The 17,781-nt window shown below is 42.8% G+C and overlaps 1 protein-coding gene across 1 annotated transcript in view; it reads left to right on the top strand.

Moving 5' to 3' along the window:
- Window positions 1–947: 947 nt before the first annotated feature.
- Window positions 948–17,781, top strand: part of LOC118772315 (NACHT, LRR and PYD domains-containing protein 12-like) — a 25,046-nt gene continuing 8,212 nt past the window's right edge. The window contains exons 1-6 of the mRNA XM_036520587.1: window positions 948–970; window positions 1,605–1,914; window positions 3,832–3,892; window positions 4,081–5,848; window positions 15,859–16,032; window positions 17,751–17,781. The exon at window positions 17,751–17,781 is cut by the window's right edge and continues 143 nt beyond it. Coding sequence (XP_036376480.1) covers window positions 948–970; window positions 1,605–1,914; window positions 3,832–3,892; window positions 4,081–5,848; window positions 15,859–16,032; window positions 17,751–17,781 — 2,367 coding nt within the window. The remainder of the gene's footprint in view (window positions 971–1,604; window positions 1,915–3,831; window positions 3,893–4,080; window positions 5,849–15,858; window positions 16,033–17,750) is intronic.

A 17,781-nucleotide genomic window follows, 5' to 3' on the forward strand; every position in this document is an offset into this window, starting at 1 on the left:
AAGATCATTTGCAGATAGTTCAGGTCTTGAGAATGTTCGGCTAACTTAATCCCTTAATCCCAATAGAAGGTCAGTGAACATTTAAGGAGACAATGCAGGTTTCATCCTCATGGGAAAATGGCTCATGGAAACAATGTAGCTTTATGATGCTTTAAAACAGGTGTCTGATCATGGATAGACATATTTCACACATATTAACAGTGTTGTGCATGAACGCGTGAAAAGAACACGTTCATTGAATGTGCTCATTTTTTCATTTTGAACTTGAACGTATCCATTTGCAACTAAAGAACGTGAACTTGAGCTCGTTCAGGTTTGCGTGAGATTCGGAATCCTTGGGTGTGTTAAAGTTACTGCTTAATGAATAAACACGGACGGCGTTATTCCATACTTGAGACGTTTTTATTAGTGCAACTCATCAGATAGACAGCTCGCAACCAACTGCCCATATCCCGTGTGCATGCAGATGTACGAATAAAATAGTCCCTTGAGCAGCTCACTTAAAATGGAAGAAATGAACTGGGACTGTGAACTTGTTCAAAATTCGAAATGGTGAACTATGAATGTGAACTTGTTCATTTTAATCTGTGTGAACTGAACTTTGAACTAGCTAGTGTGAAGTGTGAAGTTGCACAACACTGCATATTAATCTGCCAGGTTACAGATTTTGAGCAAATATCTCCTGTTTCCATCTTGCTAACTGAGCAATAAGTTAAAGTGTACAGGAGTGCAGGCTGTGGGTTTGTACAGCAATTTGTTTTAGCTGTATATAACACAATGCAATGGCTATATATAACAGTGCAGTAGCTGTATATAACACAGTGCAATGGCTGCATATGACACAGTGCAATAGTTGTATATAACGGTATGCTTCCACTGCAGCAAATTTCGCTTCGCTCTCATTCAGTTTGTATGGGGGCGGGAGTAACAAAAAAAGTCTGACCAAGATGGCGGAGGCTAAAGGCTACATGTAGCATGAAAACATGTGTATGATTAAAAGATGTATGGGCAACCATTTGTGTGTACATCAACATGGGTTGTTTCTATGATACATTAACTTGGCTGAGACAAATAGACCCCTATAGATATTCATTTAAACACTCTAAGCTAGGTGACAGGCTAACCGCTATAGTTTTTGGACACCACATATACACTACAAAGATGGCTGGGATAGCCTGGGCAGGCCAGGCTAACATTGGCATGAAAACAATTTTATGATTTTATGATGTCTGGATGATCTTATTGTATTCAGAACATGACCTGCAAAAAACGGGAAGTAATTAAATTGGTGGAGAGCATACACAATGCAATGTCTATACCATTTCATCACAGTTGACTGGTTGAGTTCACAAGCTAGCTGAATCGCTTGCTACAACAGCTATCCTTACGCCATTCTTCGTATGTGTGCTGCACTACTGTTGTTGTTGTTCCACTACTGTTGGTATTCGTTGGTATTCGTTTTTTATATTCACCTTTTAAATCATTGTGTGAATGCACTACAAGAGACACTGGAACCAGAGTCAAATTCCTTGTGTGTAAATCAAGGCCAATCAAGACTGATTCTCATTCTGATTTTGATTAAACAGATATTTCTGTGTCTGCAGTGAGCTGTCAGAGCTCCAGTCCAGGTGTGCAGTGTGTGAGCAGGTGATGAAGGAGCCGGTCTCTATTACCTGTGGACACAGTTTCTGCAGACAGTGCATCAGCAGCTACTGGGAGCAGTCTGCTTCTGCAGGACATTATGCCTGCCCCCAGTGCAGGAAGAGGTCCAGAACTCGTCCCATGCTGCACACACACACAGCGCTGGCTGGGCCTGTGCAGGAGCTCCAGCAGGAAGGGCTGAGTCCTGCAGACACACTGCAGACACACACACTGGTGGAACCCACTGGAAACCAGCAGAGTCTCTGCCAGCAGGTAAGGGGGCTTCACTCATTCACCTGAATCTGCCTGCACCTGGAGTCACTCATTCACCTGAATCTGTCTGCACCTGGAGTCACTCATTCACCTGAATCTGTCTGCACCTGGAGTCACTCATTCATCTGAATCTGTCTGTCCAGTATTAAGCCATTCACCTGTCTGTCTCGCATACTCACTCAGTCATACTCTGTTTCTGTACATTCATTAATCTGACATCACTGAAGCATTGCAATCACACTAAAAGTTCAAAATAAGTTTCAGAATGAGTTCCGATTTTTTTTTTTCCGATGAGTTTTATTAGTGTGATGCAAAGCAGTGCAAGCAAACAATTGTTATCCGATAGTTTTATTCTTCTTTTTCTTCTTATTCCACCAAATTTTGGGACGCTTCTCCTCCCATAGTTTTCGAGATATCGACCCCAAACCAACTGTAACCCGTCCGGTCTGACCCGGATCGGTGTGCTTGTATACAGCTAAGCCGTACCCGCACTCGTTCTCTGGTTTTTGTCGTTTTTTCATCCCTTTTTTCCCATAGACTCCCATTCATTTTCAAAATCACCCCCTCACAGTTCATGGCCTTCCCATTCGCTCACTTTTCACCCCAGAGCCCCCATACCTCACACGTTGCCTCGGGACAAATCACCCAACACTCATCCAAGACCGTGTTGACCCGCATTTATCTTTTAATCATTTTTTTTACTCATTTATTCATCCCTCCATCCTGCCATTGACTTCAATTCATTTTTCAAAGCCTTTATCACACAGTCACGGTTAGGCCGTCAGCAAAGCTACCTCTCATGCTGCTTCAGGTCGTGCCATCCAACACTCACTGAAATCCATACTGACCCGCACTCATCTTTTACTCGTTTATTCATCCCTCCATCCTCCCATTGACTTCAATTCATTTTTCAAATTCGTGCTCCTCGGTCACCTTTGGCTCGTCAGCCACCGTGCCACATATGCTGCCTCAGGTCGAATCAGCCAACACTCATTGAAAGCCATGCTGACTGGCATTCGTCTTTTTCTCTTTCACTCATCCCTGCATCCTCCCATTCACCTCAGTTCATTTTCCAAAGTGTTACCGCTCGGTCACCTTTTGGCCTACGCTCATAGTAACTCATATGCTGGCTCAGATCATGCCACCCAACACTCATTGAAACCCATACTGACCCCGCAGTCATCCTTCCATCCTCCCATTCACTTCAGTGAATTTCTCAAAGCCTTACCCCTTGGTCACCATTTGACCAATAACCAAGGGACATGATTTGGTGCTTAGGGTCATGTGACCCAACACTCACCAAAAGGTGGGTGTGTCCCTAGCAACCATATTGTTTACCCCAGCAACCACTTAGTAACACCCTAGTAACCGCCTAGCAACCACTTAGCAACACTTTGGCAACCACGAGCAACGCCCTAGCAATGCCCCAGCGACCATATTGTTTACCCTAGCAACCACTTAGCAACACCCTGGCAACTGCCCAGCAATGCCCTAGCAATGCCCCAGCGACCATATTGTTTACCCTAGCAACCCCCTAGCAACCACCCAACAACACCCTAGCAACCAAATCATATACCTTAGTAACCACCTAGCAACACCCTAGCAACCACCTTATACACCTTAGCAACCACCTAGTAATGCCCTGGCAACCACCTAGCAACAGCCTAGCAACCATCCAGCAACAACCTAGAAACCGCTTAGCAACATCCTAGCAACCAACTAGCAACACCCTAGCAACCACTTAGCCACTTCCTAGCAATTGTCTCATATACGTTAGCATGTTCTCGCTGCCGGGTTGCAATCACACTCTGTATTTTCTTCAGGAAATGCACGTTTCTAGTTTTATCTGTCTTTCATATTCTTTTTCATTCTACATGCTTAAGCTCTGGTTTAACTGATGTCTTTATTTCTGTGCAGTCCATGATTGTAGATGCTTCACCCCTGTGTTCCGATGATCAGGACCTGGAAGGAGAAAAAAGTAAGATGGTTTTCAGTGTATAATCTGTACAAACCAAAAAGGGTTATCTGGATAAGGTCATCTCTTGAAAAACCTCACACATTTATAAAACCATCACTATCTACTGGCACACTACTGCTGTTTAACACATAATACTCTCACACCCTTCAGCAACAGTCTGTTCTGAAAATGCCTCCATTTTTGTGCAGAAGTCCAAGAGAAACTGAAATCCAGTCTGAAGAAGAGGTTTGAGCGGATATTTGAAGGGGTTGCTACATCAGGAAAACACACCCTCCTCAACAATATTTACACAGAGCTCTACATCATAGAGGGGGACAGTGAGAGGGTCAATAATGAACACGAGGTGTGGCAGATTGAGACAGCATCCAGGACACAGACCACACAAGACACTGCAATCAACTGCAATGACATCTTTGAGCTCTTACCTGGACAAGAGAAACCCATCAGAACTGTGCTGACGAAGGGGATCGCTGGCATTGGAAAAACAGTCTCTGTGCAGAAGTTCATTCTTGACTGGGCAGAAGGAAAAGCCAATCAGGATGTTCGTTTCATGTTTGTTCTTCCTTTTCGGGAGCTGAACTTGATTAATGATGAACAATACAGTCTGCTTGGGCTTCTGCATGTCTTCTACCCTGAAATGAGAGGGATTGAAAACATTGAGTCTGAAGTTGACAAAGTTGTGTTCATCTTTGATGGTCTGGATGAAAGCAGACTTCCTTTTAATTTCCAGCAGAACGAGATGCTATCTGATTTAACAAAGGCATCCTCAGTGGACGTGCTGCTGACAAACCTCATCAAGGGGAATCTGCTTCCCTCTGCTCTCCTCTGGATCACCTCCCGGCCAGCAGCAGCCAGTCAGATCCCTCCTGAATACATCCACCGTGTGACAGAGGTACAAGGTTTCAATGACTCACAGAAGGAGGAGTACTTCAGGAAGAGATTCAGTGATGAGAACCAGGCCAGCAGAATTATCTCTCACATGAAATCATGCAGGAGTCTCTACATCATGTGTCACATACCAGTCTTCTGTTGGATTTCTGCTACTGTTCTGGAGCGACTGTTGGGTAAAGCTGACTGTGGAGAAATCCCTAAAACTCTGACAGGAATGTACACCCACTTCCTGCTCATTCAGTCCAACATCAAGAATCAGAAGTATCAGGGAAGAAATGAGACAGATCCACAAAAGCTTCTGGGGCTGGATAAAGATATGATTCTGAAACTGGGGAAGCTGGCTTTTCAACACCTGGAAAATGGCACTCTCACATTCTATGAAGAGGACCTGAGAAAGTGTGGCATTGATGTCACTGAAGCGTCAGTGTACTCTGGGGTGTGCACAGAAATCTTTAAAGAGGAGTCTGTGCTGTATCAGAAGAAAGTGTACTGCTTTGTGCATCTGAGCATCCAGGAGTATCTGGCTGCTTTGTCTGTGTTTCACTCATATGCAAGCAAAAATGTAAAGGCATTGAAGTCCATTTTTGGCCAAAAATCTGAAGTCACTGAATTGTATCACTTGCATGAGAGAGCTGTTCAGAAGGCCTTGGAGAGTAAGAATGGACACCTGGACCTTTTCCTGCGATTCCTTCTCGGCCTCTCACTGGATTCCAATCAGAAGCTTCTCAAAGGCCTTCTGACCAAGACAGAGAGAAACTCAGAGAGCATCAAGAAAACAGTCCGGTACATAAAGAGTTTGGAGAGGGAGGATTCCTCCCCAGAGAGGTGCATCAATCTGTTCCACTGTCTGGCTGAACTGAACGATGATTCACTTATGAAGGAGGTCCAAAAGTACCTGAACCCAAGAAGTTGTGGAAGGATCTCACCTGTGCACTGCTCTGCCCTGGCCTATATGCTCCTGATGTCAGAGAAGGTACTGGATGAGTTTGACCTGAGGAAATACAGGACCTCAGACGAGGGCCGCAGGAGACTGGTTCCAGCTGTGAGGTGCTGCAGAAAGGCTCTGTGAGTATTAATATTATTATCACTTTTCTAATATGCCATGGTTATCCTGAAAACATATCTGCTAGAATATGATACAATGCATGCAGACATACCATGGAAGCAGAGGAATCAGGAAACTTACCATCGAGGAAAGTTTAATATCTCCTTCAATTCGTCCTTTCACTGCTAAAATTATTGCAGAATCACAAAATATGAAATCAACTACAAATATTTTGGACAATTATTTTATCATGTGAATTTCCTGTTATGGGTAATAGTGTTGTAGGCTGGTTTGGAAAGTAGGTTTATCTTGGCCTTAACTTTATTGACCAACCTTATTCTCACAGAGAAACATCCTGCTGTTTCCTTGGCAATGTTGCACTTGAGCTCTGGCCTAGGAGGCAGAACTGAGCAGGAGATTTGAGAGTTTCTCACCACACCGACAGGCCGATTTGTGCTTGTGAGAGTGTGGTGGCGATCTCGCTGACGGGAACGCCGGGTTGTGGGGATGGAAGCAGCAGCAGCAGGTGGCTGGGTTATCAGGAACCTGAGGAGTAGCAGAGAGTCTCACAGCAGCAGCACTGCAGGCAAATGCAGTAGCAGTGATGGAGGATTTAGTCCTGGGAGGAGGACCAACACTTCCACAGACACGGCACCACAATCAATGCTGGGATGGTCACTGCTATAAAAGTCATTAAAATCAATTATATCAAATGAAGATAACAAATACAATTCTGTTGATTCAATAAAAAATCATTAAATCTGTAAAAGCTTTTCAGGATTTTCCAATTGAAATGTACACAATCAGGTGTTTACATTTCTCCCAGTTTGAAGTAGACATGCTTTTGATCATTATTGTTGTTTGTGCTTTTTCTTTTCAGACTCAGTGACTGCAACCTTACAAATAAGTCCTTTGAAACTGTGGCCTCAGCTCTCCAGTCAGCCACCTCACCCCTGAGAGAGCTGGACCTCAGCAAGAATAAGCTGGGGGAATCAGGAGGGAAGCTGCTGAGTGCTGCACTGATGAGTCCAAACTGTAAACTGCAGACTCTGGATGTGAGCTTCTGTCAGATGGGACATTCAGGAGTGGAGCTGCTCTGTGCTGGACTGAGCAACGTACCCACTCTGAGGTGAGAATTTACTCATTAATTATGTTTTTCATCCTGTCATTTTTATTTGGACAGGATTATTAGCAATGTCAACAGCGTACTGTATTTCTTCTTCACTGATGCACTCACTTATTTGACATTGGCATTCTCTCAGTCTGTTAGCTCTGTTATCAGCAGATTCATACAAACTGTCTATATAAACAAAAGGAATACCCATGGAATCCTGTGGAACAGCATATTAAAACGCACATTAAAATGTTAAAATGTATATTTCTGTTTAATGCACAACCATCATTGTAACCAACCATCCATTATGAACAGTAATGGCCCTCTACAGACTGAACAAGTTTTATATGGTCATGAGAGCTGAATTTGAAAGGGATAGTTTCCTGGCCTGGTAAAACATGTGGAGGACAGTGTGAAACACTCTTAACTGGAGTTTACTGTAATGTGTGAAAAAGTTAGAAGTGTTGATGCAGGCTATCAGACACAAGTAATGGGACAAGCTGAAAAAGTATTCCCTCTGAAAGCTATGGTGATTATAATAACATTTCATTTTGTTAAAGAGATGCAGACATTCAGCTAAGAAGTTTAAACAGTTATCATGGAGAATCTTGACTTTTCTGGTTACAGGAATAATGGCAACCATCTTTAGCTGCACTATACAAATCAAAATGGAATTGATTATACCTGTAAAGTCTTAGATGCAATCTGCCTTGGAATATTAAAAACTTGAGAATTCAATGTCTGTAAACTAATGTAGTCAGGTAATATACATAGGTCAGGGAGGAAACAGTTTTTATTGTTTTATTTTATACAGTTTTCTCTATAAAATGAGGACAACTGACTCCTCTCTGAGTACTTCCCAGAGTGTACTGTATAGGAAAATTGTGTGTTACAGCAGATAGAACAAAAAATTCTAATAATAATATATATATATGTATGTATTGTGAAATGCATGGAAAATGGCATTCTATTAGTAACAGTGATGGTAACGTTATCATCATATTGTTTTTTTTTTGGTGTAGGAGAAATTTCCTCTGGTGCAGTATGACACTGTCTGGGAAAATGAAGCTTTGTATTTAACTAGTATGTACTTAGTATGCAACTTTGTATGTAAACTGAAGGCTGTCTCAAGTCGTGGTTGGCTATTCCAGGTCTCTCTTTGCAGGAAGAGAAAAGGAGCAGGTATAAAACTCAGTGGTCTGAATTAGGCCCTTTGAGCTTTATTGTAAAGATTGTTTACTGGTCAGGCCAGTACTCTCACAGCGTGGTTTGATGACTATGAATGTGCCCCTTTGTGCTGAATAACTTTAGAGTCTCAATGCAGGAAGCATCAGGGCTCTGCCCCCTTAGCTGTGGTGTTTTGTTTTTCCCTGTCCATGTGCTTTTGTTTTCCTTGTGTTCCAGCCCCGCCCCACTCCCCGCCTGCTCTCCGACCGCCTGATGGCCCCATCACCTTCACCTGCCTGCCTGCCCACCTGCATCCCATCTCCTCATCACCCCAGCCCTATATCTTCCCTGCGTGTCTCTGTCTTGTTGCTAGTTTGTTTCAGTGTTTCCGACCTGTTTTGTCCCTGCTGTAGTTTTGTCTCTATGTTCTGCTGTTATCACTTTTCCTGCCTGCATCCTGACTACGATTCTGCCTGCCGCCTGGATTTGATTGCCTGATTTCCCGCCTGCCTGGTTCCCGACCCTGTCTGCCCCGATTCCCCGACTTTGGATTTGCCCCCGGACTGCTTCTCTGTGCTTTGAACCCTGCCTGTCTCTGACCGCTCTACTGCCTGCCGTTCAAATAAACGCCCTGAACCTGAGGATCGCATGGTCTGCGTTTGTGTCCCGGTCACTCCCATGACAGGAAGTGTGCATTTGATGTCTTTATTGGGGTCCATTTGTCATTCAGAGACCTCATCATGTTCTAAGAAGAGCCTCTTCTCCCTTTATAGAATGGATCAGTGTCATTTCAATGACAAGTCCTGTGATCTCGTGGCCTCAGCCCTCAACCAGTCAGCAAACTCCCAGCTGAGAGAGCTGGACTTCAGCAACAATAAGCTGGGAGAATCAGCAGTGAAGCTGCTCTGTGCTGGACTGACGAGTCCAGTGTGTGATATACAGGCTTTGAGGTAAGCAGTAATGGTTATGATCTTTATCAGTGTATCATTTTATGCATGAATAAAATAATTAATGAGAGGATATGCATTGTTTTGATTATTGGCACAACTGTGCTATTGCTGGTACTGTCAGGATCATAGTGGCATGATCAGCATCTACACTTTCATAAAGGAACGTGAGTGTCTGCATTACCAAATCTCTAGCTGCCTGCAGTGGCATAGAAACACAGCTGGTTGGAGTGGTGACCCCATTGCTCCGTGTGAGGAAATCTCAGCTGTAGGTGAAAATAAAAAGGCAGTGGTGCAGTTGTGTTGCAGTCATTTAGAATACCCTGTGAACATAGTGTAGCAGTGCAGCGCTGATGACGGATTCACAGAAAGGGATCATTGTGTGCAGAGGTGCATTAAGCCTCACCAGGGTCCAGGGCTAACGCACCTCCTGGGGCCCCATGTCCACGATTTTCACGATCTTTGGAAAACTAAAACCCAAGTTGCCAAACACGTTATTTGAGCCAAAACCATTTGATTTGGGTTGTATTTTGGTGTTCAACAAAAGCAATGTGTAAACTACATGTGTATACCACCAAATGTGTTTATTGACACCAATGGAAGGAACCCAATAAGAAACGTTTCTTAAACGTTCTAATCAGGTGTTAAAGATACAAACTCGAACTGCGAAATTCGCCGTTTTGAGATCAAAATAGGTCACCTACGAGACTTGTGCAGGAGAAATTTTTTTTTTTTGGGGGGGGGGGGGGGGGGGGGTCGGCCGGGTGACCGACAACAGCAGAAGTTCAGAAACACTTGTTTACCTTCTCTGTGGATTGCATTTCTTCCCACCCGCATTCTGCGAAGACCCGCCCCTACTCTGCCTCTGATTGGCTCTGACCCTGATATTCTTACCCTAACCATCTCACTCCTAACGAACGAAGGCAACGAGTACTAGCCAATCAGAGAAGGCAAAAAAAAAATAATAAAACCGCCTGTGCGTTCCATTCGGAAGGCAGTTGACAGGCAGTCATTCCCTTCATAGACGGCCTTCATAGACGGCAACAGAAATTGTGTTTGGAATGCCCTTTTGAAGTTTGAATGCGTCACACGAGACTTATGTTTACTCTCACATCACCGTCTTCATCAAACCTGCGCAGTACTGACATTACGTGTTCACACTAAGCTTCACAGGCACCAAACAAAATTACATTTTAAAATAATTGAAAGGATAAAACCATAAATGATAATATTGTCTAGTATAATATTAATATTTTATTTAATGGTGTATTCTCCCACTTATTTTTTTGAATCATTACTAGTAGGCTACATCATTAATGCTAGCTAGCCGCGGAAGAAACCGCTAACTTTTATGACTGTGGAGTCTAGCTTGCCAAACTTTTCTACCTGAGACATCCAGCTACAAGGAAACGTTTTTCCCTACAATGTTTAATAAAATTCGGCAGGATTACTACTTAGCTAGCTCGCTACGCAAGAAACAAATCAGACGTAGCCTACCACAGAACCACTGCGCATGTGAGCTAGCTTGCTATTTGCATCATCTAGTCATTATCAGATGATTTACAGCCTGTTAATTTATATTACAGCTTAATTTACTATTTAAGATAAGATAATATAAGATAAAATAACATAAAACTTTATTCATCCCAAAGGAAATTACTGTGCTGGAGAAATTGCTCACTTAAAGAGTATGAATATCAAAAACAATGCAGCAATGAAGATACAAAATAAAATAAAAATAAAAATAGAATAGAATAAGACAGAGTAGGCAGCAACGCAATAAACAGAGGATAAGAAAAATATAAATAAGTAAGACACAGTGTAATGAATTTGCTCATATATTGCACGGTATTATATTTCTGATGAGGTATTTATATTGCATTAGGTAGATGTTGAAAAAAATATGTACTGTCCATTTTTCACTGGTTCAGCTGTTCTTCCTGCAGAAGGGGGAGGAGTTGTACAGTTTGATGGCCACAGGAAGAAATGACTTCCTGTGGCGTTCCGTAGTGCATCTCGGTGGTCTCAGCCTGAGGCTGAAGGTGCTCTGATACGAGTGCAGTGTGGCATACAGGGGGGTGAGAGGCATTGTCCATGATCCTACATAGTTTCTGCAGCATCCTCCTCTCCGCTACCTCCCCCAGAGACTCTAGTTCCACTCCCAGGACAGACGCAGCTTTCCTGATGAGCTTGTTGAGTCTACTGGCGTCAACTGCCTTCACCCTGCTACCCCAGCACACTACAGCATAGATCATCACGCTGGCCACCACCGAGTGGTAAAACATCTGCAGCATGGTTCTGCACACATTGAAGGATCTGAGCCTCCTGAGAAAATACAAGCGGCTCTGACCCTTCCTGTACAGAGCAGCAGCGTTCTTAGTCCAGTCAAGTTTGTTGTCGATGTGGACACCCAGGTATTTGTAATCGTCCACAATGTCCATCTCAGCACCATTGATGCTGACCGGGTTCGGAGGAGTCCTCTGCTTCCTGAAGTCCAACACCAGCTCTTAGCCTTCCTGATGTTGAGTTCCAGGTGATTCCGCTCACACCACCTCACGAAGCTGTCCACCACCCCTCTGTACTCGGCCTCCTGTTCCCCACTGATACAGCCCACAATGGCAGAGTCGTCAGAGAACTTCTGCAGATAGCAGGACTGTGAGCTGTATCTATGTATCTATTGCTGAATGGAGACAGGACGGTCCCCTGTGGTGCCCGCGTGCTGCTCATGACTGTGTCAGACACGCATCCCTGCAGCCTCACATACTGTGGCCGACCCATGAGGTAGCTGGTAATCCAGGCCACTAGCTGGGCATCCACCTGCATGTTCGAGAGTTTTTCTCTGAGCAGGGCAGGCCGTATGGTGTTAAAAGCACTGGCGAGGTCATAAAACATGACCTTCACAGTGCTGCCTGCCTCATCCAGGTGGGTGTAGGCCCTGTGCAGCAGAAGATGGCATCATCCACACCCATGCGTGGCCCGTAGGCAAATTGCAGGGGGTCCAGCGATGGCTTGACTACGGAGCGAAGGTGCTTCAGGACCAGCCTCTCCATTGACTTTATTGTAGTCACCGGGGGTGTTGGGGTGGTTTTTCTTGGGAACAGGGACAACGCATGATGTTTTCCACTGGAGAGGTGCCATTCGCTGGTTCAGGCTCAGGTTAAAGATGTGCTGGAACACCCTGCACAGCTGAGTAGCACAACCCTTGAGCACTTTGGGACTGAGACCATCAGGACCTGCTGCCTTGCCCAGGCGTAGCCTGCTCAGCTCCCTTCTCACATCTCTGCAGAGAAGGTGATTGGCCCTGTGGAGTTATTAGAGAGCCCCGATGGAGGAGGGGAGCAGGGGGAGGTGGGGATGGATGGTCTGGATCACAGGGAGTCATTGAGAGGAGTTGGGGAGGGGGAGCAGATGAAACAGGTTGAGGGGCGGAGTCCCAGGATAGGCCCGGGGGGCGGGAAGGGTGGGCAGAAGCCGCATCATCAAACCTGTTAAAAAACAGATTTAACTCATTGGCCTCATCCACACCACCTTCTATACCATGGCCAGTTACCTTTCCCTGGCCAGTGATGGCTTTCATGCTACTCCAAACCTCCCTGGCGTTCTTTTGTTGGAGTTTGCTCTCCAGCCTCCTTACAGGTCGTTAATTTCTATTATTTATTTAATTCTTTTTTTTTTCTATTTGGGGAAACCCCGTATTACACTACATTTCCCGTATCTCACAGTGCATATGTGCAAACCCGGTATTTTATACGAACAAATGGTATAGGTTGACACCTATGAGTTAGCTAGCCAGTTCACTTTTATGACTGGGTTGAAATTGACAACCTAGCTATGTTTATGGCTTATTTGAGGAAAAATATAGCTCAAGTCATAAAAATATTACCAATAAACAGGTGATTAAGACCTGTTTGAACACTTATAAACTAACGCCCCTGGCTCTCCACTTCAGATATTGGGCCTATTATTTTTATTTATTTTATTTTTATTCTTTTTTATGAATTTTACCAATTACATGCCTGTGGAAGAGTGAATAGAGTGAATAAAGAAGCTGATTTCCAACATATTTTTTTCTTGTTGTCTTCTTGTTTTTGTCTTGTTGATATGTTCAGCTCCCACATATATCGATTCCTTTTATATGTTTTATGTAGGGTTGTTTTACCCCATAATGGCTGTTAGAATTAGTTTTCAGGCAGCTGCAAATGTACTTGTAATAACTAGAAATGAGGATGTAAATTTCAAAATGCTCTCATGTCATGTTTATAACATTTGTTGTTGAGGATCAGACAATTTACACATATATCTTTCTTAGGTTGATGTTTGTAAGTTTTATGGCGAAAGGCAAAGCTATGCTTATTCCTGAGGGCAGTGAGGACAGTGAGAGCAGCAGCGATGAGGACGAGGTAGTTGTTGACTCATAGTCACAACCGTTTCCCTGCAATCAGGGTGTCCTGTGACTTTTTCTGGGATAGTGTAGAGATGCAGTAGCATAGTCACATAGACAGAGACTGACTCTCAATGATCATTAGTAGTCTGTAAAATTTGCATTCTTGGTGAGAAAAATTCAGACAGACATAACTCTGCCTATGGATGTGTCTTTTATATAGTGTGTATCTCTGTATAACTGTATTTCACAAGGAAGAAATTAGCCCCTGTTTCTCTTGGTATGTGTATTAACTTTAATGGTTGAATCTGCCCAACTATATGTGTGTATGGAAAATTCAATAAAAGTCAATATTACATGTAGTGATAACTTTCAGAAATAAATAGACTATAGAAACCAACCACACAAATAATATTCATAGTAATGACTGATGCAATTCAAATAACATATTAACAGGTTTTTGAATTGTTCCTCAACGAAAAGATTAAATGAGATACTATCATAATATAAATCAAGAATTTGGAAATTGAATGACAATGTGATTTCAATTGATGTGACAGCATTGCTACCATAACCAAATTATTTTTACTGGTGTGACAGTTTAACAAAGACATGATATACCTATATGCTCCATGTACTGTATGTACTGTAGATGTGTATTGTTGTCCTACTTCATGTAGTAGCACTTTTGGAGGATGTGGCTAATGGTACCTTACTCCATGAGCGTGCGTTCAGAGATTAGGCAGACTTTATGGTGCATGAGTATGAATGGTACAGCACTGCTTCTTCCTATATATTTGCATGCTGCTGATCCCAGCACTGGAGAGCCCAACTAGATGCAATACTGCTGTACAAGTGCAGAGGCAAGTCCTCTCCACCTGTGGTTTTCTGGCCACAGGGAGCTTTCAGAGGGAGCCCAGTGACAGGTCTGCATGTCCCATCACTAAGAGGCATTATGGCTGATGCACAGAGCGGCATCATTCACATCACAACGCAATATACTCACTTCCTCTGCACTGCAGAAACACACATCACAATATACTCACTTCCTCTGCACTGCAGAAACACACATTACAATATACTCACTTCCTCTGCACTGCAGAAACACACATCACAATATACTCACTTCCTCTACACTGCAGAAACACGCATCACAATATACTCACTTCCTCTTCACTGCAGAAACACACATCACAATATACTCACTTCCTCTTCACTGCAGAAACACACATCAGCAGACCATCAAAGGGAATTTACAGTCTGTATTTTTCATGAGTGCCTCTCCTGTGCCTCCTGTGTAGCCATCTTCATCTCCTCAGCTGTTCCTTTTGTTAGAACAGCTTCATTTTAAGGAATTGGAATCTCCGTTCCTCAGTGATTAGAAAATAGTTTAAATGGCAGTTAGTCTGGAAAAATTAAACATACCAAATTGATGTGAAAAGCTTCACTCCATCTACAAGGAAAATAATGAAATATGACATCTTTCCCTTTAGATGTGTGTGATTTTTTCGCACATCTGTTTCATAACTCTTTCTTAAGATTCTGACTCCCTCATTTTTGTATAAGTGGTGGCATGTATAATTCCTTTGGTCCCATTCTTACTCTTAGATCCAATTACATGTCAGTATCTTGAATGCTGGCACCTGGACACCTTGTACTTTTCATTTAATGTTAAAGTGAGTTTTTGCAGCAGGACTGATTTGCGATTGAGATCCTCGATAGGCATTCCTGCATTTTTCACATTCAAAATGAGCAGTAAAAACATGTAAGAAGATTGACACAGCATTTTCATCTTATTGTAAATACCATCATTCTCCTTGTTCATGCTGAAAGGTGATTGTCCAACCTTAGTCCCACAGAGAAACATCCTGCTATTTCCTTGGCAATGTTGCATCTGAGCTCTGGCCTAGGAGTCAGAACTGAGCAGGAGATTTGAGAGTCTCTCACCACACCGACAGGCCAATTTGAGTTTGTGAGATTGTGGTGGCGATCTTGCTGATGGGAACACCGCTTTGTGGGGATGGAAGCAGCAGCAGGTGGCTGGGTTATCAGGAACCTGAGGAGTAGCAGAGAGTCTCACAGCAGCAGCACTGCAGGCAGATGCAGTAGCAGTGATGGAGGATTTAGTCCTGGGAGGAGGACCAAGACTTCCACAGACACAGCACCACAATCAGTGCTGGGATGATCACTGCTATAAAAACAAACAAAATAAAATGAAATAAAAACAAATAAAACTTGTTAATTAATTTGTTAATACACTTTGATTAAAAAGATTATATCTCTTAAATATTTTCAGAGCTTTTCCATACAAATAGAGGATCAGGTGATTACTTTTCTCTCAGGCACAGTTTTAAGTAGGAATGCTTTTTTTGGAGTGAATATTTGATCATTAATGTTTTTGAATGCTTTCTGTCTTTTCAGACTCAGTAACTGTAACCTTACAGAGGAGTCCTTTGAAATTGTGGCCTCAGCTCTCCAGTCAGCCACCTCACCCCTGAGAGAGCTGGACCTTAGCAAAAATAAGCTGGGAGAATCAGGAGTGAAGCTGCTGAGTGCTGCACTGATGAGTCCAAATTGTAAACTGCAGACTCTGAGGTGAGTTATGCTGCTTGATAATCCTGATTCATCAGCATTTTTCATTGAATTCATACATTAAGTAATGCCTGAAAGATTCCAAGAAAATAATAAATATGGATCCTTATTAAACAGTTTTGACTTTAAGAATGAAAACGTCTGGTCATATTGAAAAATAGAGAAGTAAATGTTTGTACACTGCGGCTGAGTAACCCCTGACTGGCCATCACTCACTCATGAGTGTGTTCAGCTGACTGTGAGAAAAGATCCAGGGTGAAATTTACTAAAGGATTCTGTGTGCTTTGTTGGCAGAGTACAGAAACACACATGAGATTTACTAACCAGCCATAATGTATGAAATATACAATTAATAACTGTCACTTAGCAGTAGTAGTATGTGCCTTTGCTATTGATATATATGCAGTTCCTCATATGCACATTGGGAGGAAGGTAGAAAGGTGTTACAACAGGCAGAGGATTGAGAATGAAACACGTCTTTATTCTGTGGAAAGAATAGCATGTTGGCCTGCTTTTGGCCTTCATGGCTGCTTCAGTGGGAGACTGGCTACTGATTTCTGGTAGAAAGCTGGTGGCATTGTGCTCCACTCCTTTAAAGCATTTGTAAGCTCCACCACTGAAGATGGTTGTCTTTGCCTTGCCCTAATTCTGTGTTCCAGTTCATCTGAAAGATACTTTATTAGGTTGAGGTCAGTGCTCTGTGCTGGTTACTAAAATGTTCTCATGTTATTCTTTTCAAACCATGTATAGTCAGACTCATAGTCAAATGTATTTTCCTGCAAATACATGGTGGGTCCTATGACTGTTGAAAGTGTATAGATAGAGCAATATACAAATAGACACAGACTGACTGTCAGTCATTAGTATCATTAGTAAACTATGAAATTTGCAATCATGGTGTGCAAATTGGAACAAACAAAATGCCCCTAAGCAGGAAAAGGTTTAAATGCTGCCTGGCGATGCATTTTTTTATGTAGTGTATATTTCCCTGAATAACTATATTTCGCATGCAAGAAATGAACCCCTGTGTCTCTTGGTATGTGTTTTGTTTTAGTGGTTAATTCTGGAGAGCTGCATTACTAAACAGTTTGTAAGATCTGATTCATAAATGTAGATCATGACCACTTTATACATTACTCATTAGTAAGACTGTAGTCAGACTGCTACAATCTGCTATAAAGATACTGTAGAAAAGTGAAAAATGATTGGTACCTTTAATAAATAAATTCAGTAAGCTCTAATAAATTCATTTAGAGCTCAGTTTGAACAAAACCATTATAGATAAAGTAAGGGATGAGAAACACCTTCTACCAGCACAGAATCCCCATCACTGCACTGGGTGTTGGGTTTGTACCTGAATCAGATGGAAGACTGCCCCCTACTGGCCATCTAACACCACCTCCAGCAGAGGTCTTCTTTTCTGAGATCATTTCCCACACAGATACTAACCAGGCCTGGCTGCTTGTCAAGGGAGGGCTACAGGGTGCTATGGCTTCTGAAATGAAATCATCATATCACTGCCATGTGCACTGGGTGATTGGTATCCTCAGTAACATGCTGCCTTTCATACATGATTCAGTTTCCAGATTAGGGTCAGTTCTCAAGTCATAAGCAACTGACTGTTACCTGTTAAATGTTCTGCTACGGCGTGAAGATTTTTCAAAAGACTTGGTCTAAAAGATATTTTCCATTGTAAGATGTTTATTTTATCCTCTCTACAGACTCAGTAGCTGTAACCTTAATGAGAAGTCC

The sequence above is a fragment of the Megalops cyprinoides genome, unplaced genomic scaffold (assembly GCF_013368585.1).
Source record: "Megalops cyprinoides isolate fMegCyp1 unplaced genomic scaffold, fMegCyp1.pri scaffold_28_arrow_ctg1, whole genome shotgun sequence".
NCBI classification, from domain to species: domain Eukaryota; kingdom Metazoa; phylum Chordata; class Actinopteri; order Elopiformes; family Megalopidae; genus Megalops; species Megalops cyprinoides.